This window comes from Hyperoodon ampullatus, assembly GCF_949752795.1.
Source record: "Hyperoodon ampullatus genome assembly, chromosome: 4".
In the NCBI taxonomy this organism is placed as follows: domain Eukaryota; kingdom Metazoa; phylum Chordata; class Mammalia; order Artiodactyla; family Ziphiidae; genus Hyperoodon; species Hyperoodon ampullatus.
This window is the reverse complement of record NC_136917.1, coordinates 112,925,582-112,949,900: the sequence shown is the minus strand read 5'-3', so window position 1 is coordinate 112,949,900 and position 24,319 is coordinate 112,925,582. Positions and strand designations below refer to the sequence as shown.

The 24,319-nt window shown below is 36.3% G+C and overlaps 1 protein-coding gene across 1 annotated transcript in view; it reads right to left on the bottom strand.

Moving 5' to 3' along the window:
• Positions 1-1,575: 1,575 nt before the first annotated feature.
• The window catches only part of HOMER1 (homer scaffold protein 1), a gene marked incomplete at both ends in the record, with an annotated part of 118,028 nt that continues 95,284 nt past the window's right edge, over positions 1,576-24,319 (bottom strand). The window contains 3 exons of the mRNA XM_079701601.1: positions 1,576-1,764; positions 19,736-19,816; positions 20,435-20,545. Coding sequence (XP_079557727.1) covers positions 1,576-1,764; positions 19,736-19,816; positions 20,435-20,545 — 381 coding nt within the window. The remainder of the gene's footprint in view (positions 1,765-19,735; positions 19,817-20,434; positions 20,546-24,319) is intronic.

The window sequence follows — 24,319 nt, the reverse complement described above, 5'->3', positions numbered from 1 at the left end:
AATATGTATGTAAATACATACATACACATACATATATATAAAACAAAATTGTCTAGTGTTGATTAGCTGTTTGTGAGTGAAAAAATGGTTACAAATTGATTAACCAGCTTAATTCTGTACTTAACAATTCAACTGTTTTGGGGTACAAACAAAAAGTCAGTGCATTTGTAAACTCCATGGAGTCAGATACTCAAGCATACACTTTAAATAAGAACCCTCCTCAACATCACAAGCATTGGACAGCAAGAATATATGGACTCTTGATGCAGTTCCTACTCCATAAGCAGACTAGACAGCACTTGACTTACTTTTAAAACAGTTTCTTAAAAGAAATATATAAAGAAATGCATGTTTGCTAAAAGTCCTTTAAAATTACCTCAAAACAACATTAAATCCTGTTCACTGAGAAGAGCCTGCTGAATTGAATTCCTGTTTTGAAATGCCTAGTTAACAGTTTAGAATATTGCCTTGTGAGGATTGACTAGAGACGTGGTTGGTGTGAAGACCCAGACAGAGTACACGGCTCCAATCCCAATAGTCCTCTGATTGGTTGCTTGATGGAAATGGATCGCCTTTAAAATAGCTATACACCTTAAAATGATCTATAATAAACAGTTTCCCAACAACCATTATTATTTGTAAATTGAAATGCATTAATCATTCAGAAAAGATTTCTTGCAAAATATATAAATAAATGTAACTGCATATTCTGTAAATATACTTAACATTGCTAGACCAGACCGCCAGTGACGGGCTGCTGTATTTCAGTACTGTGTGTCAAATTTATTAGAAATTTAAAAAGAAAAATTTTGGAGGGACTCAGCTGCCTTCATTTAGTTGGCTTTAAAATGTGTAATAAAATGGGAGACAATATCTTCTCATAAATACATGGAATCAATATGGAAAAGTAAACTATACAGCAGACAAGATTAGAGAACACCAGAGTGTACCAGAGTGGTCACCAGAGTGAAATATCTTCCAGTATAAAAAAAGGGAAGAACTCTATACACCCAGTTATAGTAAGTATGTTTCAATTAAAGATGCAGCTCACTCTCACTCCTGGCAAGAATTAATTGGTAATGGCACTGCTGCCAGCAGTGCAAAAATATCCTGAGAAATTATTCAGATTACAACAAAAGACAGGGCTTTCATCACTAAGTTTTTGCACAAAACACAGCTTTAGATATCATAAATAAATTAATTTAAAAAGCAGATAACCTTCACTGTGTTGAACACAAAAAGGGGATATGACCCAGACATTTGTTAATTCTCCCATTGGCTAATATCAGAAAGAAAGATTGCATTAAGTGTCTGTTTATAACTTTCTAGTTAACTATGGCCAATAATATACATGGAGGTAATCTGTAGTTCAAGTTTTTCATCTCTTTTTCCCCAACTAGCTACAAGCTCAACTCTAAAATTTACACTGAAATATACAATTCCAATTTTCAAAAGATCCTCCTCCTGGACAAGGGATATTCAATTTTTTTGTGCAATCTTGATGCAGAGCCCAAACAGTCCTATGAAGAGAGACAGTATATTTTTTAATCAATTGGCACTGAAATTTAACTTTCCTTAGCTGCGTTCTAGTAGCTTGGCCAAGTTATCTCGTAATTCTGTTAGTTCAAAGATTTTTCCATCAAGAATTTCTAACAGTGTCTTCAGGTTATTGCGAAAAGCTTCTTGTTCATTCTGACTTTTCTCCAGACGTTGCTCCAAGTCAGACAGTTGTCCCTCCAGGTCTTTGTTCCGAATTTCTACTTCCTTTAGAAACAAAAGTGTGATATATATATGTGTGTCAGTTTAAGACTTAAGAAACAATATAACTTTTGTTATGACTAATATTGTGGTAGTTAATGCAGTTTGATAATTAGGATGACCTTCTGAGTCTCAATAAAATTTAAGGAGGTTTTTAGATTTTGCCATCTGAGAAATCCATGTGGTTTTATTGATTGGTTTGTTCATGAATACATCTGTCCCCCCAACATAAATTTCCTGACTGCTTGCTTTGTGCCAAGCAACACTAGTCTAGGCACTTCAAATACTGAGATCGGATGAAAACCCATTTTGTGGATTATCTCCGTCTCTTTTCTATTTCTGCCCATGTTCTTTTCCTCTGGCACAATTGTTAGCAATCTCAGATGAAAGCAGGCAGAGAAAAAGAGAGAAATTAATTTTTTCTCCTTATTGGAAATTTTGGAGAAAAATTTAGAGACGAAAAATGACTCAAATAAGGTTTTAGGATCCTCTGAATGTGTTAATTATTCTTTGTTTCGCCTCAATATCAAATGAATGCATATGGTAGAGAATATAGCTCACCTGCTAAAAACTGTAGTGAAGATATATAATAATTGTACACATAAGAGAATTATACAACTAACAATTCCAATATACTGCAGATTAAGGAAAGAAAAAAATGACAAAAGGGAAGTAAAAGTTCGTGACAACAAAAAAATTTTTAACTTTTTAAACAGAATAAAATCTGGCATACTTAAAAATTATTTAGAAGTTACTATATTATATCTGAAGGACAGTAGATTGTTTTTAAAAAATTATTGAAAGGCAATCTGGTAAACGTTAAATGGAAATAACAGAACACGAAGCAGCACACTGCAACGAGGCAAAAATTTGTATGCATGAGGACAAACAATGGGAATTAAAGTACACACAGAAAATAGGAAACAGTTCTGGTTGTTGGGATTATGAGCACTTCTTTCCAAAATGTATTTGTCCTATAATACCAGCAAAATTAAACTTTTGAGAAAAATAATTGGAAAATTGACTTGAATACATATAAGAATGTAACCATTGATTTAGCATTTTCAACACAAAGAAATATTCACATGTTTAACTAAGAGCAAAGCTCAAGCAAAAGGACACCACAGATGAGTCGAAGAGCCTGGGAAAATACAAAAAAAGGAAGAAAGCAGTTATAATGACTTATAAAGAAAGAATTTACGGAATTCCAATCTAATCTTAAAGTATTTACTGTTAGATGTTAACCAGGTATGTTTCTAATCTTTTTCCTTTGAATAATCTACAAGGTGAAGATAAGTAAACTGAGAGCAGATTCTGAAACCAATAAAATATTTATAAATTCAGAAGCCAAGTTCATGGAGGCTCTAAACTATGGGGGAGAAAACAGACCCTGGGATCAAATGTAAAAATTCCACTCATGATTGCACAGCATGCTCTCTTGCCTGCTTAAACAATAAGCTTAAGAGTACTGTAGAATGTTTCCAACTGTAAAAATAGACCAAACGTCATTCACTAGAAAACACCCACTTCACCAGGCACCGCCCAGTTTGCCCTCTAAAGCTGTCCTTAAAAATGAAAGGCTTCCTTGTTCTCCTTGCCAATCAATGAAACATCCAACCATTTTCAGTGGAAGCAAGCAAAACACCAAATTCCCTCAGCTATTAAAATTGAGCTGTTCTCTCCAGGAGTCTTGTGCTCTAAGCCATTTCTCTGATGGAGGAATTTCACTAGGCCCCTAACAAAAGGGATCCAATACAATGCTGTTGGTGCTGGTCTATTCTGAGGCAGAGAATAAGATCCCAGAGGAAGAACAGACAACCCAGGATCAGTATGAAGCAACCTGATGGTGGCATGTCCCAGTTTTCTACCTTCTGTCTATATTTTCCATCCCTTCTTCTTGACTTTTATTCTCCCTCCCAACTCATTCTTCTGCTTATTATCATTTTTGTGCTACTATTTCCCCTTCTCCTTTACCGATATGTGAGCATATGCCAGGGGCACCAAGATAAAGCACTAGGCCAGAATTTGCTAAATCCCTTTTGAGTGCTTTAAAAGGCAGTAACTGAAAGTATATAAATACAAATGCTCTGTATTTGTTAGATATAGAGTCTACAACACTACAGTGATTGAAAAAATGTAAACAATTATTACCGCCATCAATGGGACCAAGTCAGGTTATAAATTTAAATCTTGCATCATTTAATCTAAATAAAAGCTACAAAAAATTGTCTTTATTGATATCTGATTCACACCTTAAACTCTTAAAAGTAAAATAAATTATTGTTCTATTAGATTATTAACCTTCATATATAACATGACATAAATCATCAAAACAAGTATTAATAGTTCAACAGAAAAATGGGTAAAAGAAGAAGTTATTCAACAATTATTTACTGAGTGTCTTCTACATACTAGGCACTGAAGATAAAGTAGAAAATAAAGACAGGCCCTGTTTTGATGGAGCATGCATTCTAGAAGGAAGATACTGGTAACAAAGAAGTCAACAGAACAGACATCTGTGTAACCGAGGAAATCACTGTGCGCACTGAAATCTTTCAACCATCTTTCCAAACTGTGTAAACCAATAATAACAACAAATAAAATGACACGAATTCCACAACTTCAACTAGAAGAAAGAGAACAATACAAACTTCAAGTTACCTATAATTAGGAGATATAAGCACCAGTTTCTAGCAAAGATATTTCTCAAGTTCTTACTCTCTTCGCAGAGGGCAAGGCAGGGTTGTGGGGAAATGCACAGAAGAAGGAAGAGGAGAATGAAAGGCCTAAGAATGAACTCTAATAATCCAAAGAAAGAGAAAGACCACTGAAAGTGCCAAAATACTGGTGGAAAACAAAACGTCCTGGTAGACCAGAGCAGCCTACAAGAGGCAAATTCACAGTGTACAGGACACTCGAGAAGGCAACCTTGGAAAGACATACTTCTGAGAGTAAAAAGAAGAGAAAGGGACTTTGGGGATAGCTAATCATAAAATAAATGGTCCTTCCACTGGGAAATTCATTTAGAAAGTCCAAAAATTATGATATGGGCAAAGGTATACCAGGCAGGGGTTGTAATAGTGGTAGAAAAAGTGGCGAAGAAAGACACCTTTAATGCTAAAAGTGACAACACACCATGAAGATATAACAATTATGTTTATGTACCAAGAAACACAGTAGCCACCTTTATAAAGTAGAAACTACAGTAGGTCTAAGGAGACATAGAAAAAAATACACTGATAAGAGCTTTTAATGTTCCACTCTCAATATAGGACAGATCAAGAGGAACAATAACAAAAAAGGTAAGGATATAGAAGGCTTAAACTACAAAATCAATAAAGAGCATTCATAAAATTGATCATATGCTAGATTACACAAAAAAATCGGTAAATTATGCAAAGCAGAAATTACATAAACAAACCCTTGTGATCACAATGCAGTAAAACTAGAAATAAGTAACTAAATCATAAAACTAAAAGGCCCTTCCACAAGCAAATTAAAACACGTTCTTTTAAAGACTTCTAGCGTGAAAGAGAAATAAAACCAAAATTACAGAATTTCAAGAAATAATGATAATGGAAACACTGTCAGAATCTACTGGACACATTAAAGCAATGACCAGAGAAAAACCTATAGCCTTAAACACAAATAAATAAAAATGAAAATAAAGGAATTAAATTCCCTTCTCAAACTGCTAGAAAAAGAATAAAAAAGTAAACCAAAACAAAAGGCAGAAATAAAGGTAAAAGTAAAAATTCATTAGGTAGACGACAGAAAAAGAGTAACACTAATTAATAAGTCAAAATCTCCTTTCGCAAAAAGCTTAAAATAGACATATCATTACTTAAGAAAGAAAAGAAAAAAAAACTATATAAAATAAGAAATTATAAAAGTTCCCACTGAATATTTGAAAACCCAGATGTAAAGCTTAAACAGCCCAATATCTGCAGAAGAAATAGAGAGTAATCATGGAATTACTCCATAAAAAGCACCAGGCCCAGATGGTTTCAAGGGGAAGTTCTATTAAACTTTCAAAGACCAGACAGTTCCAATATGACATAAATTATTCCAGAGCATAGAAAATAAACAAAATCTTCCAAATTATCTTATGAAGCTAGTATAGCCTTGATACCTAAATCTTATAAATTCAGCCCCCACCTGAAAAAGGAAGAAAGTTACAGACCAATATTACAAATGAATATCATGTAAAAACTGTAAATAATAGGGAACAAAAATCTGGTACCACATTAACAAAATGATACACTACAGCTAGGTGGTATTTATTCTAGGAATGCAAATGTGGTTCAGTTTTAGAAAATCCATTAATAAAATAAACCATATTAATTGATCTGGGGAGAAAAACTATGATTATCTAGATAGATACTAAAAAAGCTATTAACAAAATTCACTCATTCATGGTAAAAACACTCAAGAAAATAGGAATAAGCCATTCTCATAATATGGTAAGATATGTATATTTTAGTGGTAAAGCCAGCATTTCAATTAATGGAAAAATATTAGAGGCATTTCCACAAAGATCAGGAACAAGATAAGTCTGTCACCTCCACTATTGTTTAACACTGTACCTGTATTTTTGGTTTGTTTGTTTACTCCTCAGTGCATGAGATCTTTTTTTTTTTTTTAACATCTTTATTGGAGTATAATTGCTTCACAGTGTTGTGTTAGTTTCTGCTGTAAAACAAAGTGAATCAGCTATATGCATACATATATCCCCATATCCCCTCCCTCTTGCATCTCCCTCCCTCCCACCCTCCCTATCCCACCACTCTAGGTGGTCACAAAGCACAGAGCTGATTTCCCTGTGCTGTGCAGCTGCTTGCCACTAGCTATCTATTTTACATTTGGTAGTGTATATATGTCCATTCCACTCTCTCACTGCATCCTACCTTACCCTTCCCCCTCTCGGTGTCCTCAAGTCAATTCTCTCTGTGTCTTTATTCCTGTCCTGCCCCTAGGTTCATCAGAACCATTTCTTTTTAGATTCCATATATATATGTTAGCATACATTATTTGTTTTTCTCTTTCTGACGTACTTCACTCTGTATGACAGACTCTAGGTTCATCCACCTCACTACAAATAACTGAATTTCGATTCTTTTTATGGCTGAGTAATATTCCATTCTATATATGTGCCACAGCTTCTTTATCCATTCATCTGTCGGTGGATACTTAGGCTGTTTCCATGTCCTGGCTATTGTAAATAGTGCTGCAGTGAACATTGTGGTACATGACTCTTTTTGAATTATGGTTTCCTCAGGGTACCTGCCCAGGAGTGGGATTGCTGGATCGTACTGTAGTTCTATTTTTAGTTTTTTAAGGAACCACCATTCTGTTCTCCATAGTGGCTGTATCAATTTACATTCCCACCAACAGTGCAAGAGGGTTCCCTTTTCTACACACCCTCTCCAGCATTTATTGTTTCTAGATTTTTTGATGATGGCCATTCTGACCAGTGTGAGATGATATCTCATTGTAGTTTTGATTTACATTTCTGTAATGATTAATGATCTGGAGCATTCTTTCACGTGTCTGTTGGCAATCTGTCTTTTTTGGAGAAATGCCTATGTAGATCTTCTGCCCATTTTTGGATTGGGTTTTTTGTTTTTTTAATATTGAGCTGCATGAGCTGCTTGTAAATTTTGGAGATTAATCCTTTGTCAGCTGCTTCATTTGCAAATATTTTCTCCCATTCTGAGGGTTGTCTTTTCATCTTTATGGTTTATGGTTATGGTTTATGGTTTCCTTTGCTGTGCAAAAGCTTTTAAGTTTCATTAGGTCCCATTTGTTTATTTTTGTTTTTATTTCCATTTCTCTAGGAGGTGGGTCAAAAAGGATCTTGCTGTGATTTATGTCAAACAGTGTTCTGCCTATGTTTTCCTCTAAGAGTTTGAGGGTGTCTGGCCTTACATTTAGGTCTTTAATCCATTTTGAGTTTATTTTTGTGTATGTTGTCAGAGAGTGTTCTAATTTCATTCTTTTACATGTAGCTGTCCAGTTTTCCCAGCACCACTTATTGAAGAGGCTGTCTTTTCTCCACTGTATATTCTTGCCTCCTTTATCAAAGATAAGGTGACCATAGGTAAGTGTGTTTATCTCTGGGATTTCTAACCTGTTCCATTGATCTATATTTCTGTTTCTGTGTCAGTACCACACTGCCTTGGTTACTGCAGCTTCGTAGTATAGTCTGAAGTCAGGGAGCCTGATTCCTCCAGCTCCGTTTTTTGTTCTCAAGATTGCTTTGGCTATTCGGGGTCTTTTGTGTTTCCATACAAATTGTGAAATTTTTTGTTCTAGTTTTGTGAAAAATGCCAGTGGTAGCTTGACAGGGTTGCGTTGAATCTGTAGATTGCTTTGGGTAGTACAGTCATTTTCACAATGTTGATTCTTCCAATCCAAGAACACACTATATCTCTCCACCTGTTTGTATCATCTTTAATTTCTTTCATCACTGTCTTATAATAAGTTTTCTGCATACAGGTCTTTTGTCTCCTTAGGTAGCTTTATTCCTAGGTATTTTATTCTCTTTGTTGCAATGGTAAATGGGAGTGTTTCCTTAATTTCTCTTTCAGATTTTTTATCATTAGTGTATAGGAATGCAAGAGATATCTGTGCATTAATTTTGTATCCTGCTACTTTATCAAATTCATTGATTAGCTCTAGTAGTTTTCTGGTAGCATCTTTAGGATTCTCTATGTATAACATCATGTCATCTGCAAACAGTGACAGTTTTACTTCTTTCCCGATTTGGATTCCTTTTATTTCTTTTTCTTCACTGATTGCTGTGGCTAAAACTTCCAAAATTACGTTGAATAATAGTGGTGAGTGTGGGCAACCTTGTCTTGTTCCTGAACTTAGTGGAAATGGTTTCAGTTTTTCACCACTGAGAATGATGTTGGCTATGGGTTTATCATATGTAGCCTTTATTATGTTGAGGTAGGTTCCCTCTGTGCCTACTTTCTGGAGAGTTTTTATCATAAATGGGTGTTGAATTTTGTCAAAAGCTTTTTCTGCATCTCTTGAGATGATCATATGGTTTTTCTCCTTCAATTTGTTAATATGGTGTATCACATTGATTGATTTGCATATATTGAAGAATCCTTGCATTCCTGGGATAAACCCCACTTGACGTGGCATATGATCCTTTTAATGTACTGTTGGATTCTGTTTGCTAGTATTTTGTTGAGGATTTCTTCATCTATGTTCAACAGTGATATAGGCCTGTAGTTTTTTTTCTTTGTGACATCTTTGTCTGGTTTTGGTATCAGGGTGATGGTGGCCTCGTAGAGAATGAGTTTGGGAGTGTTCCTCCCTCTGATATATTTTGGAAGAGTTTGAGAAGGATAAGTGTTAGCTCTTCTCAAAATGTTTGATAGAATTCGCCTGTGAAGCCATCTGGTCTTGTGCTTTTGTTTGTTGGAAGATTTTTAATCACAGTCTCAATTTCAGTGCTTGTGATTGGTCTGTTTATATTTTCTATTTCTTCCTGGTTCAGTCTCCGAAGTTGTGCTTTTCTAAGAATGTGTCCATTTCTTCCAGGTTGTCCATTTTATTGGCATAGAGTTGCTTGAAATAATCTCTCACGATCCTTTCTTTTTCTGCAATGTCAGTTGTTGCTTCTCCTTTTTCATTTCTAATTCTATTGATGAGTCTTCTCCCTTTCTTTCTTGATGAGTCTGGATAATGGATTATCATTTTGTTTATCTTCTCAAAGAACCAGCTTTTAGTTTTATTGATCTTGCTATCGTTTCCTTCATTTCTTTTTCATTTATTTCTGATCTGATCTTTATGATTCCTTTCCTTCTGCTAACTTTGGGTATTTTTGTTCTTTCTCTAATTGCTTTAGGTGTAAGGTTAGGTTGTTTGAGATGTTTCTTGTTTATTGAGGTAGGATTGTATTGCTATAAACTTCCCTCTTAGAACTGCTTTTGCTGCATCCCATAGGTTTTGGGTCGTCATGTTTTCATTGTCATTTCTTTCTAGGAATTTTTTGATTTCCTTAGTCATCTCTTGGTTATTAAGCAGTGTATTGTTTAGCCTCTATGTGTTTGTATTTTTTACAGGTTTTTTCCTGTAATTGATATCTAGTCTCATAGTGTTTTGGTTGGAAAAGACACTTGACACGATTTCAATTTTCTTAAATTTACCAAGGCTTGATTTGTGACCCAAGATATGATCTATCCTGGAGAATGTTCCATGAGCCCTTGAGAAGAAAGTGTATTCTGTTGTTTTGGGATGGAATGTCCTATAAATATCAGTTAAGCCCATCTTGTTTCATGTGTCATTTAAAGCTTGTGTTTCCTTATTTACTTTCATTTTGGATGATCTGTCCATTGGTGAAAGTGGGGTGTTAAAGTCCCCTACTATGATTGTGTTACTGTCGAATTCCCCTTTTATGGCTGTTAGCATTTGCCTTATGTATTGAGGTGTTCCTATGTTGGGTGCATAAATATTTACAGTTGTTATATCTTCTTCTTGGATTGATCCCTTGATCATTATGTAGTGTCCTTCGTTGTCTCCTGTAATAGTCTTTATTTTAAAGTCTATTTTCTCTGATATGAGAATTGCTACTCCAGCTTTCTTCTGATTTCCATTTGCATGGAATATCTTTTTCCATCCCCTCACTTTCAGTCTGTATGTGTCCCTAGGTCTGAAGTGGGTCTCTTGTAGACAGCATATGTATGGGTCCTGTTTTTGTATACATTCAGCCAGTCTATGTCTTTTGGTTGGAGCATTTAATCCATTTACATTTTTTTTTTTTTTTTTTTTTTGCAGTACGCAGGCCTCTCACTGCTGTGGCCTCTCCTGTTGCGGAGCACAGGCTCCGGACGCGCAGGCTCAGTGGCCATGGCTCACAGGCCCAGCCGCTCCGCGGCATGTGGGATCTTCCCGGACCGGGGCACGAACCCGTGTCCCCCACATCGGCAGGCGGACTCCCAACCACTGCACCACCAGGGAAGCCCAATCCATTTACATTTAAGGTAATTATCAATATGTATGTTCCTATTACCAGTTTCTTAATTTTGGGGGTTTGTTATTGTAGGTCTTTTCCTTCTGTTGTGTTTCCTGCCTAGAGAAGTTCCTTTAGCATTTGTTGTAAGGCTGGTTTGGTGGTGCTGAATTCTCTTAGCTTTTGCTTATCTGTAAAGGTTTTAATTTCTCCTTCGACTCTGAATGAGATCCTTGCTGGGTAGAGTAATCTTGGTTGTAGGTTTTTCCCCTTCATCACTTTAAATATGTCCTGCCAGTCCCTTCTGGCTTGCAGAGTTTCTGCTGAAAGATCAGCTGTTAACCTTATGGGGATTCCCTTGTATGTTATTTGTTGTTTTTCCCTTGCTGCTTTTAATATTTTTTCTTTGTATTTAATTTTTTATAGTTTGATTAATATGTGTCTCGGTGTGTTTCTCTTTGGGTTTATCCTGCATGGTACTCTCTGTGCTTCCTGGACCTGATTGACTATTTCCTTTCCCATGTTAGGAAAGTTTTCTACTATAATCTCTTCAAATATTTTCCCAGACCCTTTCTTTTTCTCTTCTTCTTCTGGGACCCCTATAATTCAAACGTTGGTGTGTTTAATGTTGTTTCAGAAGTCTCTGAGACTGTCCTCAATTCTTTTCATTCTTTTTTCTTTATTCTGCTCCCTGGCAGTTATTTCTACCATTTTATCTTCTAGCTCACTTATCCATTCTTCTGCCTAGTTATTCTGTTATTGATTCCTTCCAGAGTATTTTTAATGTCAGTATTTGTGTTGTTCATCACTGTTTGTTTGCTCTTTAGTTCTTCTAGATCCTTGTTAAATGTTTCTTGTATTTTTTCCATACTGTTTCCGAGATTTTGGATCATCTTTACTATCATTACTCTGAATTCTTTTTCAGGAAGGTTGTCTATTTTGTCTTATTTATTTGGTCTTGTAGTTTTTTACCTTGCTCCTTCATCTGTAACATTTTCTTTTGTCGTTTCATTTTTGTTTTTTTTTTGATGGGTGAGCCTGTATTCCTGTCTTACTGGTTGTTTGGTCTGAGATGTCCAGCATTGGAGTTTGCAATCAGTTGGAAAGAGCCAGATCTTGGTGCTGAGGTGTGGACCTCCGGGAGGCCTCACTCCAACTGATATTCCTTGGGGTCTGAGGTTCTCTGTTGGTCCAGCAGTTTGGACTTGGAGCTCCCACCACAGGAGCTTGGGCCCGATCTCCAGCCTGGGAACCAAGATCCTGCAAGCCAGTCACTGGGGGTTCCTCCCGTCCCTTTAGGTGTCCGTGGTCCCCCACTGGTGCCTGGTAGGTGACCTAGTTGTGAGGAGACGCGAATTCCGCGTCCTTCTAGTAGGCCATCTTGACTCCACCTCTGTACCTGTATTTTTTTTTTTTTTTTTTTTTTTTTTGTGGTACGCGGGCCTCTCACTGTCGTGGCCTCTCCCGTTGCAGAGCACAGGCTCCGGACGCGCAGGCTCAGCAGCCATGGCTCACGGGCCCAGCCGCTCCGCGGCATATGGGATCCTCCCAGACCGGGGCACGAACCCGTATCCCCTGCATCGGCAGGCGGACTCTCAACCACTGCGCCACCAGGGAGGCCCTGTACCTGTATTTTTAACAGGTGTAATTCAACAGGAAAAATCAACAGAGGCATAAGAACTGGAAGAAAAGAAGTAAAATTATTTCTATTTGCAGATTATATGTTAGTATACCTAGGAAATCTTAGAGAATAAATGGAATAAATGACAAAACTAGTTCAAACAATGAAATAATTTAGTAACGTAGAGGGATATAAAATTAGCCAACAGAATTCAACAGCTTTCATATATTGGGATGTCCAAAAAGCTCATTCCGGTTTTCTGTAACATCTTACGGAAAAACCCGAATGAACTTTTTGGCCAACCCAATATATAAACAATATTCAATTAAAAGATACGATAGTAGAGAAAACCCCATTTTCAATAGGAAAAAAGAAGATTAAATATTTACAAATAAACAAGAAACATGCCAAATTCACAACATGAAAACCCTAAAATGCTCCTGAAAAACACAAAAGTAGATGTGAACAAATAAGAAGACATCCCTTGTTCTTGGATAGGATGGAAACCACACTTCTGCTAAACTAGCATTATAAATTTTAAGCAATCCCAATGAAATTTTTTATAGAGCTAAACTTTTCATTGACACTAAAATTGGTACTAATGTTAATACTAAAATTTGTATGGAAAAATAAACATATAAGAATATACTAAAAAAACAATGAAAAAGGAATGCTATGAGGACTGATTGGCCTTATCAGATATTAAAACATACTGTAAAGCCTCTACAATTAAAGCAGTGTGGTACTAGGAATAGATAAGAGTGACTAGTAGAATAGAATAGGAAGTCCAGATATACACCAAAACACACATGGAAATTGAATATCTCAAATCTCTGGAAAAAAGGATAAAGTTTTAAATAAATGGTAGTGATAAGTAGATAGACATTTGGAAAAAGATAAAATTAGATCCATATCTCACACCACACAGAGAAGGAAGAACCGCAAATGACTCAGAGATATGAATGTAAAAAATGAAACCACAGAAGTACTAAAGGGAAATATTGATGGATTCCCATATGATTTGAGTTTGGAAAAGAGCTATCTAACTATGATTGACAACTAGAGCAATGAAAGAAAAGAATGATATATTTGACTACTACATAAAACAACACCACTATCTTACGCAAAGTCAAAAACATTGACAAACTGGGAGAAAATACTTGTAACATATAATTGCAGATATATAAAGAACTCTTGAAATTTGTGGAAGAAGGATCAAAAAAGGGCAAAGACAAGAATACACAATCTACATAGGTACAAAAAGATACCGAAATGGCCTTTAAGCTTATGAAGGATGTTTAATCTCACTCATAATATGGGATACACAAATTAAAACTATCATTTCACACCTATTATACATTGCCACAAGTTAAAAAAGTAAGAGAACACATTTTGTTGGTGAGGCTGTGGAGAAACATGCATTCTCTCACACTGATGATACAAGGGAAAACTGGCACAACTCATCATGGACAGGAATTTGACTACATGATCTTCTCACTTAGAAATCTCACTTCTAAGAGTCCACCCTGAAGATATACCTCCAACAATAACAAAACACCTATGCACAAGATTACTCATTATAGTACTGTTGCAAAATACTGGAAACAACCTAAATACCCATATAAAGGAGTGTGGTTGAAAAAACTATCACACATGCAAAGGAAGTACTATACAGCTAAAAAAAAAGAATGAACAAGGTCTCTATGAACTGACAGGACATAGAGTGATTTCCAGAACATACGTTAGATTAAAAAAAAGCAAAGTGCAGAAGAGTAGTCTAGATATGTTATCATTTGTATAGGAAAAAAAAGGGGAGGAAATTAAGAAAGAGACATATGTGTTCATTTGTGTAAAAAGAAACACAGAAAGGATAAACCAGAAACTAATGAGATTGGTTACCACAGGGGGCAGCTGGGAATGGGGGGCAAGTATGGGGGTAGACTGGATTGGACAGGATGACGTGTCCCTGAAGATATCTTCCTGAATAGTTCTGATTTTTAGAACCATGTTAATGTTTCATATGCTCTGTAAATGCATACAAATACAAAATAAAGAAGAATGGGGAAGAAAAAACTAAAATGGAATTATAATAAGATACAAATGAATATAAATGTGTTTCAAATGAATAACTAGCCAATTGAAAAGGGGGAGTGGAAGAACTAACCTAACTTTTGAACACAGGCTAAGGACAAAAAGAATACTGATCTCTAGTTAGTAGGGTTTTGTTGTTGTTGTTGTTTTGGCAGTGGTATGAATTAGAAACTACTTTCTGTGCTTTCAAGGACTAAGCAAGCAAATAAACATATTGTGGTTTCTTTTTTTGTGTTTTATTTATTTAACATCTTTATTGGAGTATAATTGCTTCACAATGGTGTGTTAGTTTCTGCTTTATAACAATATTGGGGAAAGGAGTTACTAACAGGAAAATGGGGAAGGCTAAAATGAACTCCATAGTACTGGACTGCAGTGGAAGGTATGAGTATGATTTCAGGTTTGTTTTTTTCAATATAGCTGTTGTAATGGACATAATGTGCTATGTGTGTACTTCTAGCCCTGATCATTAATAGGGCCTAGAAACAATGACATCTCAATAGTAAAAGGTGTATCTTGTGCCCAGAACTTGGTTTCTAAATGCCAAACTTTGCTAAAAGAAATTTTTCTTTGAAGAAATAGCTAATTTCAAGGCTGAAGCTGATAAATACAACTAGGAATATCTAGTTGAGTTAAAACATGAAGTTCTTTAAAAAATGATAGGGTCACATCCAAAGGACAGAGAAGCAGGATTAAAAAGGTTCCCACTTGCCAAATCTGGGACCATTTAAACAACAAAATAAATAGACATGACAACTGAATACAACTTGTGATCCTGGAATGAATCCTGGACCAGAAAAACAATTTTTAAAATTTTGTTATAAAGAGGACTATTAGGACAATTATGGGAATTTGAATAAAGTCTTTAGATAATTTCTTGATTTTGATGGTTATCAAAGAGACTGTCCTACTCTTAGAAAAAACACATTGAAGAGATTGTCCTACTGAGTGAAGTCAGACAGAGAAAGACAAATATCATATGATATTGCTTATATGTGGAATCTAAAAAAATGGTACAAATGAACTTATTTACAAAACAGAAATAGAGTCACAGACGTGGAAAACAAACGTATGGTTACCAAAGGGGAAAGGGGGTCAATAAACTGGGAGGCTGGGAGTGACGTATACACACTACTCTCTACAAAATAGATAGTAAGAGCCCACTGTATAGCACATGGAGCTCTACTCAGTACTCTGTCATGACCTATATGGAAAATAATCTAAAAAAGAGTGGATATGTATATTATAACTGACTCACTTTGCTGTACAGCAGAAACTAACACATTGTAAATCAACTATACTCCAATAAAATTAATTTAAAAATTAAATATGAAAAAAAAGAAAATATACATTAACGTGTTTAGCGGCAAAGGGATAGCATATTTGGAACTTATTCTCAAACATTTAGAAAAAAAATATGAATATATACAGAGAGAGTTCCATAATGATAAAACAAATATGGCAAAGATGTTAACATCTGGGGGATGTGGGTGAAAGGTACATGAAAAATCTTTGTCTTATTCATGCAACTTTTCTGTAAGTGTGAAATTTCTTCAAAATAAAAAGTTTAAAAATAAATTTAAAAATCAAGATCATTGGGACTTCCCTGGTGGTTGAGAATCCTCCTTCCAATGCAGGGGATGCGGGTTTGATCCCTGGTTAGGAAACTAAGATCCCACAGGCCGCAACTACTGAGCCTGTGCACCACAACTAGAGAGCCACGTGCCACAACTACAGAGCCCACGCGCTCTGGAGCCCGCGCACTCTGGAGCCTGCGCACCACAACTACAGAGAAGCCCACATGTTACAATGAAAGATCCTGCATGCCACAACTACGACCCGATGCAGCCATAAATAAATAAATAAATAGATATTTTAAAAATTAAAAAAAAACAAGATCTTTTCATATGGTAATAACTGCTACAAGGAAAATAAGACACGGTAATATTATAAAGAGTACTGGGGGAGGGGGCGTGGCGGCCTGCAAAGTAGTGCTTAAATTGGGAAATCAGAGAAATTAACATGTGAGCCAAGATGTAAATTACGTTGGAAACCAGTGCATTTGAAGATATGGGGGCTCAGACCTCCAGGCAAGGATACGCCAGGTACTCTAAGGTGAAAATGTACTTGGTGCCTTCAAGATACAGAAAGATGACAATAAGCATATGGAAGACTCGTAGTCAAAAAAATGATAATACTAAAAAAATAGTAAGCTACCCCTTTGTTCCTTATCAGAAAGCAAAGATGGGAGGAGACCAATATCCAGAGGGTATCCTGCTGTTCCTGACATCAATTTCTCAGCATAAGTAATTTTTTTTTTTTTTTTTTTGCGGTACGCGGGCCTCTCACTGCTGCGGCCTCTCCCGCTGCGGAGCACAGGCTCCGGACGCGCAGGCTCAGCGGCCATGGCTCACGGGCCCAGCCGCTCGGCAGCATGTGGGATCTTCCCGGACCGGGGCACGAACCTGTGTCCCCTGCATCGGCAGGCGGACTCTCAACCACTGCGCCACCAGGGAAGCCCTCAGCATAAGTAATTTAAAAACATTGACAACTAGTAATTCTTCTTAAAAAGCTCATCTTAAAGAAATAATGAGAAAGGCAAGGATTATGTAAAAAGATTCATTATGACATTATTTATTATAGCTAACATGGAAAACAAATAACCATCCCTGTAAGAATGTTGGAAGAAAATTATGGTATATCTATATAGGAGAACACTATACAGCCATATAACATATGCAGCTTATGACATAATGTTAAGTTAGGAAAGTAAGACAACAAATTGGTACCTATATGTCTCACATAAAGAAAAAGTTATCCAAAGAAACACTAGGGGAAGAAAACTCTAAACACTTTGCCTTAGGATGATGGGATTATGGGGTTTTTTCCCCTGCTAAATTACATTTTTCTAAATTTTTTACAATGAGCATATGTTACATTGACATTTGAGGAAAAAAACACTTGCAAATTGGAAAAATCATATCATACTATTTTTAATTTACCCATAACTACAAATTTTTTATCCATATCCATACCTACAATCCAAATCCATGCACTGCAATTTCAAAGTTCCTCTACCATTCCAAATATTTAATGATCCCAATTTTTTGGACTGAATTTATGAATGGAGGTTCAAGAGTGTTGGAACTTTTGACAAGCAGATGTTTAGGTGGGAGGGGCCAGGCTATAAAGGAGGAACTTTCTTCAAATTGGAAAAAATACAAGTTATTTCTGTGGCTTGGCCTTTTAGAATTCACCCTTAGGTTTTCTGAAAGTTTCCCTGTCCTATTCCAGGTAGGCTGTCTTGATAAGTATTTCTGATATTCAGTGCAAGAACAGGTAAGAATTAACAGTCACAATTCTAGGTGCCAACTGTAAGATTCAATTACTGCTCAATCAATGATGAAATACATTTAGAAGCTTGATATGAATAAATCATTTCTCAGTTTCTCTGGGACAATGTAAATGTATACATAACTGAAAAAAAATTTCCCAAGAATTGTTAGGGATGGCTTGGATGCTTGGCTGCTGAAACAGTGTGGTAATGCAGAAAGAACAGAGATTTTAGATTCAAAACAAATCTAGGCTTCACTACTTTCTAAGTGCTTTAACTAAACTTGTTAACACCTCTAAACTGCGGCCTTCTCTTTGAAAATGGGGATACCACGCCTATTACTGTGAGAGTTAGAGCTAATATATATAAGTGCTTAGTAACTGCCTGTATCAAAGCAAGTAATTAAACAATGGGAGCCAAACCAAAACAAAAGACAAAACTAGCCTGCATTTCCCCCATTTCTTCCAGCCCTGATTACATGCTTCATATTTTAATTCTACACCAAGGTTTTCTCAACTTTGGCACTCTTGAAATTTTGGCTGGATAATTCAATGTTCAGTAGCAACCTTGGCTTCAATTTACTAAATATCAATTCCACTACCCTAGCTGCGAAAATCAAAAATATCTCCACAGGGCTTCCCTGGTGGCGCGGTGGTTGAGAGTCCGCCTGCCGATGCAGGGGACGCAGGTTCGTGCCCCGGTCCAGGAAGATCCCACATGCCGTGGAGCGGCTGGGCCCGTAAGCCATGGCCGCTGAGCCTGTGCGTCCGGAGCCTGTGCTCCGCAACGGGAGAGGCCACAACAGTGAGAGGCCCACATACCGCAAAAAAACAAAACAAAACAAAAAAAAAAAAAATAAATAAAAAAAAAATATATATCTCCACACACTGCTGAATGTCCCCTGGGGCACAAAACTACCCCCAGTTGAGAACCACTAATCTACACAAATGGTTAATTATAGGAACACTGTTTAATAGGGCAGACCAAAACAAGCAACTTCATTTTTCCCAGACTGCTGAAAGTCAGTGATGGGAGAGAAAGAAGGAAATATCTCATTTCATATAAAGAAACTGTTTGTTTTATGAAGGGTCTCTGTTACAGAATGTGCTCATTTAAATGTAGGTTGGACAAGTTAACTTATCCAAGCCTTGGTTTCCTCATATGACTGTTCTATGGATTAAATGCATAATATAAGTAAAGCACAGTATCTGGTACATAATAAGCACTCAATAAATGTTGTTCATTCTTATAATAATCTAGGTACTCTTTCCAATCCTAGGCTTTCAGGTCCTACTTATCATCCTTTGTCCCAAATTCATCACTTTATACATACATTTATAACTACTCCAAGCCCTGAAGTGGTCCTAACCCTTCTTGAGGTCATGGGGTATAAGAAAAATGCCTGAGCTGGCAGCAGGAGATTTTGGTTGTAATTTTGAGAAATCTTCCCCAACCAAGGCTGATTACCACTGACAAAGGATATGTATATGTGAATTAGAGTCAGGAAGCATACTATTTATGCAGAGAAAAGTGAGTAAAATTAGTTAGGGCAAAGAAAGAAAAAGAACACTACCTTGATTTCCATTAGGGCACAACTACTGCTGTAATTCATACATTAGTTCAGAGTGAAAAAACATGAGCAGAATTCCAAAACTGAATATAATCCATCTGAGAAATTTTCTTTAAGTTCAGAGTACTTTTTATGTTAAAAAGTAGACATTTCTAAAATAATTTACTAAAGACAATTTATAAAATGACCGTCTATGATGATAAGCTATGTAGATGAAGTTATCAAGTAATTTTTGAAAAATCAATGATCAGGCATGAATCAGAAGTCCTGGAAAAGAAAAGTGACCAATAACCTATAAAATGGAGTTGCAGAAAAAAAGTCATTACTAAGTGAAAGAATGATTGATGACTCTCATTTATGCAGAAATGAATAAAAAATTTTATTATAGCTCACCTGTAGTTTCTGAGTCAAAGAGTCCCTCTGTTCTTGTAGTTCTCTGGCATTATCAATTTCTTGTTTTAATCTTTCTATTTCCTAGAAAAAGTAGAGCAATGTCTTTAACAATATTTTAACTATATCAAGGAAAGAGAAGGCCTTATTTTTCCCTGAAATTATTGTCCCAGTCCTTAGAAAAAAGATGACTTAAAAAACATTCCTTTATACTGATTTCAAGGGGTAAATTCATCTTTATGGGTATGTTGTCTAGTACAGCATAATCTTAAGCAACAAATCAGCTTGGTTGCTTTGGTACAGCACTGCTTAGAAACAGCAGTCTGAACATTTTAAGGTTGCTTCAAGCTTTGTGGATATAATTCTTTCCTGGGATATTAAACCTTTTGACTGGAAACTAGACAAAGGAACAGCTTGTAAAATTCATTTAACTTCTAATGGTTTTCTGTTGTTTGTATGAATGCAATTCTCATTACAGAAGGCAAGAGGCAGTATCTCAGTCTGACTGCCTCACTGTAGTTCATAACAGACACAGGGATGGGAAAAATATGAACAAGCTTAATATCACTCAAGAAAAATTTCATCCTAAAAACACCCCACAACCCGACCTTACTGCATAAAGTACCTTTAAATCTGACATAGACTGTAATGTTTTTACACATATTTTAGTGAGATTACAGACAAGTGAGAAGTAGCAAATACCTCTTCCTTCACTTTCAGCGTCTCTTCCAATTCTTGTATTGTCTGATTTAATTCTGTCTTATGGGTATGTACTGCATTTGCTTGACTACTAACACATTCAAGCTCAGTAACCTAAAATTAAATGAGAACACAGATTAAATTACACAATTTCAAAGGATTTCTTGCTGAAGACATATAAGTCCCTGATAGGTGACTAATGAATTTTGAATCAATATATCAAAATTAATTTTGAGAAATATTGACAGGGTAGAATGAATAGAATTGATTCTTTAAAAATATCAATTTAGGGGACTTCTCTGGTGGCACAGTGGTTAAGAATCCTCCTGTCAATGCAGGGGACACGGGTTCCACCTCTGGTCCGGGAAGATCCCACATGCCATGGAGCAACTAACCCCTGTGCCACAACTACTGAGCCTGCACTCTAGAGCCCGAGAGCCACAACTACTGAGCCTGTGTGCTGCAACTACTGAAGCCCATGCGCCTAGAGCCCGTGCTCCGCAACAAGAGAAGCCACCACGATGAGAGGCCCGCGCACCACAACAAAGAGTAGCCCCCGCCTGCTGCAACTAGAGGAAGCCTGCATGCAGCAACGAAGACCCAACGCAGCCAAAAATAAATAAAATTGAAAAATTAAAAAAAAAATCAATTTAGGACCAAGGAAAAAGAACAAAGGAAATAATTAGACCTGGTCATGAAAAGGTTAGGAAAACTTAAATTAAGTGATTAATGACAGTAGAGAACCCCTGTAACGAAAGTCTTCTTTAAAAATTTCTTCTGAAAACAAATTCAAAATCAGCCATCTGCCCTCCATCTGTAGCCTTCAAATTAAATATGGGTTCTGAAAACTGGCCTTGCAGAAGTGAAAAAGTTTTCAAGGACATTTCTAAAATGTAAAGGAATCTGGAAGAAAAGATATGTTTAAAATACAACTTAAATCATTTGATACTAGAATATCTTCATATCAATTTGTTCTTAGAGCAAAAGAGAACAGTTCTCTACTCAATACAAATTTACTGAGGGTCCAGAGAGCAACATAACTTCTAATGTGCACTTGCTATTTTTTGAGAGAGCAGAGAACGGCATTATCCTTATAAGTTATACCATCCAAAAACAGTCAAAATAGACAGAAGTCAACGTAAACACACACACACCTTATCAAAGCTCTCTACACATTTCAGGATCTCATACATTTTGATTGACTAGAATATAATAAATTGTAGACTACTAAGGAAACAGCAAATCTCTCTCCCTCACATTTTCCAAGTATTGAATTAACCCCCATATTCTGTCACTCTACCTCTCATATCACTTTCTTGCTTTCTATTCATGCTCTAATAGCCTTGTGCAGACCCTTATCATCCAGGTGTAAACAAAAACAATGACCTGCCAGTGGACCTAATTATATCCTTTGTCTATTTTTATCTCTTCTGCAAACTGCTAATATCCATCTTTCATTGTGTGACTGTCCCATTAAAAGCCTTTCAATGGCTCATCTTTTTCATAGCATCAAATCTAAACTCTCAGGTCCTCCATAAGCTAGTCACAAACTACTTAAACATCTCATTGCCCAAGACACCGAGTTATGCACTTTCAGCTAAAAGCAGGCAAATCTCCCTGTCCTAAGAACAAACCATGCTTATATCCATCTTGTTGACTTAACTAGAATGTCTTCTCTTACCTTTGAAAACCATTCAAAACTAACCAAACCCTCAACTCTCAGCTCAGAATGCACTTCTCTAGAAAGCCATTCCTATCTACTCAAGTGCTCAAGGCTCTCCTGACCTCTGGTCCACAACACTGAACATCTGTTCAAAAATCGTGGGAATTATTTCTCTATTGTTTAATATATATTAGTTTTCTTTGCTCAATTAGGTAGTATATTCCTCATGAGGAGTTCTAGTTTTGATGATGATGGAGTAGCTTTTACTGGATCACCTTTCCCTCAGATAACAATTGCAAATCATGGGCAAAATGTAAACATCAACTGTTAGAAGGCCCTGGTGAATGACCAAATTGGGGCAAAAGACTGAAAGAAAGCATCATACTGGGTGAGATACACATTTACACATCTTTTTGCCTGAAGGCACTGTGCAGTCTGGCTGAGTTGCTTGACTAGAACTCAAGCAAAAACCTGAGATCTTATTTTCTCAAGGAGTCTGAGGAGTTGGGGATGCCTCAGAACAGCTTAAGCAACTAGAAATTCAGGGAACTGTATGAAAAAATGACCTCTAAAAAGCATATAGAAAGCCCTTAAATCTTTGGCTGACTTCTGAACTGAACATGTAAAAGTAGGAATCCAAGGAGTTCAGCGGTATAGGAGAGAAGCTAGAAGGCTGAAAGAGCTAAGCCGTGGTAGTGCTCACCACAGAGAAGACACTTTGAGGTTAGAGTCCCACCAAAGTAGGTCTTAGCAAGCACCTTAAGCTTCCCACTGAAACCCCAGAAGGGTTATGCCTTAGAAATAAAGATTTTCCAGGACTCAAGGATTCACCCTAGAATTAAGAACAAAACGGAAATAAACCAACTAGTAAAGCATAAGTCTATACCTCCCAAACTTCAAAGTACAGTCAGCCCTCCATACCCACAGTGGCTGTGAAACCTGTGGATACAAAGGGACGAATGTACTATGCCATTTTATATAAGGGACTTGAGTACTTGTGGATATTGGTATCCAGGAGGTGGTTGGTGGGGGTGGGGGGGGTCCTGGAACCAATCCCCCTCAGATACCAAGGGATGACTAAACAAGTCATTTAGCTGCTCGCTGAAACAAAATTCAACTCTGAATATTCAGAGAGAGATAACAGAATCTATGGGCTCTATAACATCATCTCATTTAACATATCCAATATACAACCAAAAATGACTAGACATGTGAGGAAATAGGAAAACACAACCTGTAGTAAAGACAAAATATATATGTATATATATTTATAAATATATATAAAAAATGCTAAAGGAGGTTACTCAGGCTGAAGGGAAATGGTACCTGATGGAAATGCAGACCTACAGGAAGGAAAGAAGAGTACTGGAGATTATAATTATGTGAGTAAATAAAAATACTTTGTTTCTTAAATTCTTTAAAATTCAATTGACTACTTAAAGCAAAAATTCCTCAAGGGCAGGGAATACATAAAAAGGATAGCTCCTCAATGAATGTTTTTTGGATTATGAATCAGTTGTCCTAAGTTAATTTTTTTTATTGTGGTAAAAAACAATAAAAAACACAGTAAAAGTTTATCATCTTAACCATTTTTAAATGTACAGTTCAGTAGTGTTAAGTATATTCACATTGTTGTGAAACAGATCTCTAGAGCTTTTCATCTTGCAAAATGGAAACACTATATTCATTAAATAACAACTTCCCTCTTTCCCCCTCATGAGTTGACTTTTATACTTAGGATAGAATGGTGTTTACTCAGGGTTCTTACTCTCCCTCCTGTCTCTACTCAACTTCTATCTTACTTCCTTGGTCATCCTGGTCCACTAAGTACACTCCTCAAACTGTGCTGTAAGTCCATTTCCTCTTGTCTGTGGGGTTCACTTCTTTGGCAGCTGTTTGAAAAACAGAAACTAGTGGCATCTGCTTCCTACCGGGTGAATGCATATGCTTTGAATAAAATAATTCTTTATTAAGTAATTGTTTAGTCTTCTGATATTAATGGTATTGCGATGTCTGATTTTTCTTTTACTGCCCCATATTTGTATTGTTACCAACTTTTATAAAGAATTTTCTACCTGTATTTTTCAAATTTACTGTTGTTTCTTTAAGAAACAACAATAAAATAAAATAATAAAAGCATTATCATTAACTCTGGAATTACATGTCAATTCAGTATCTCAATTTTCACAGGTATTACAGAGTCTATGTTATTATTCCTATTTTAT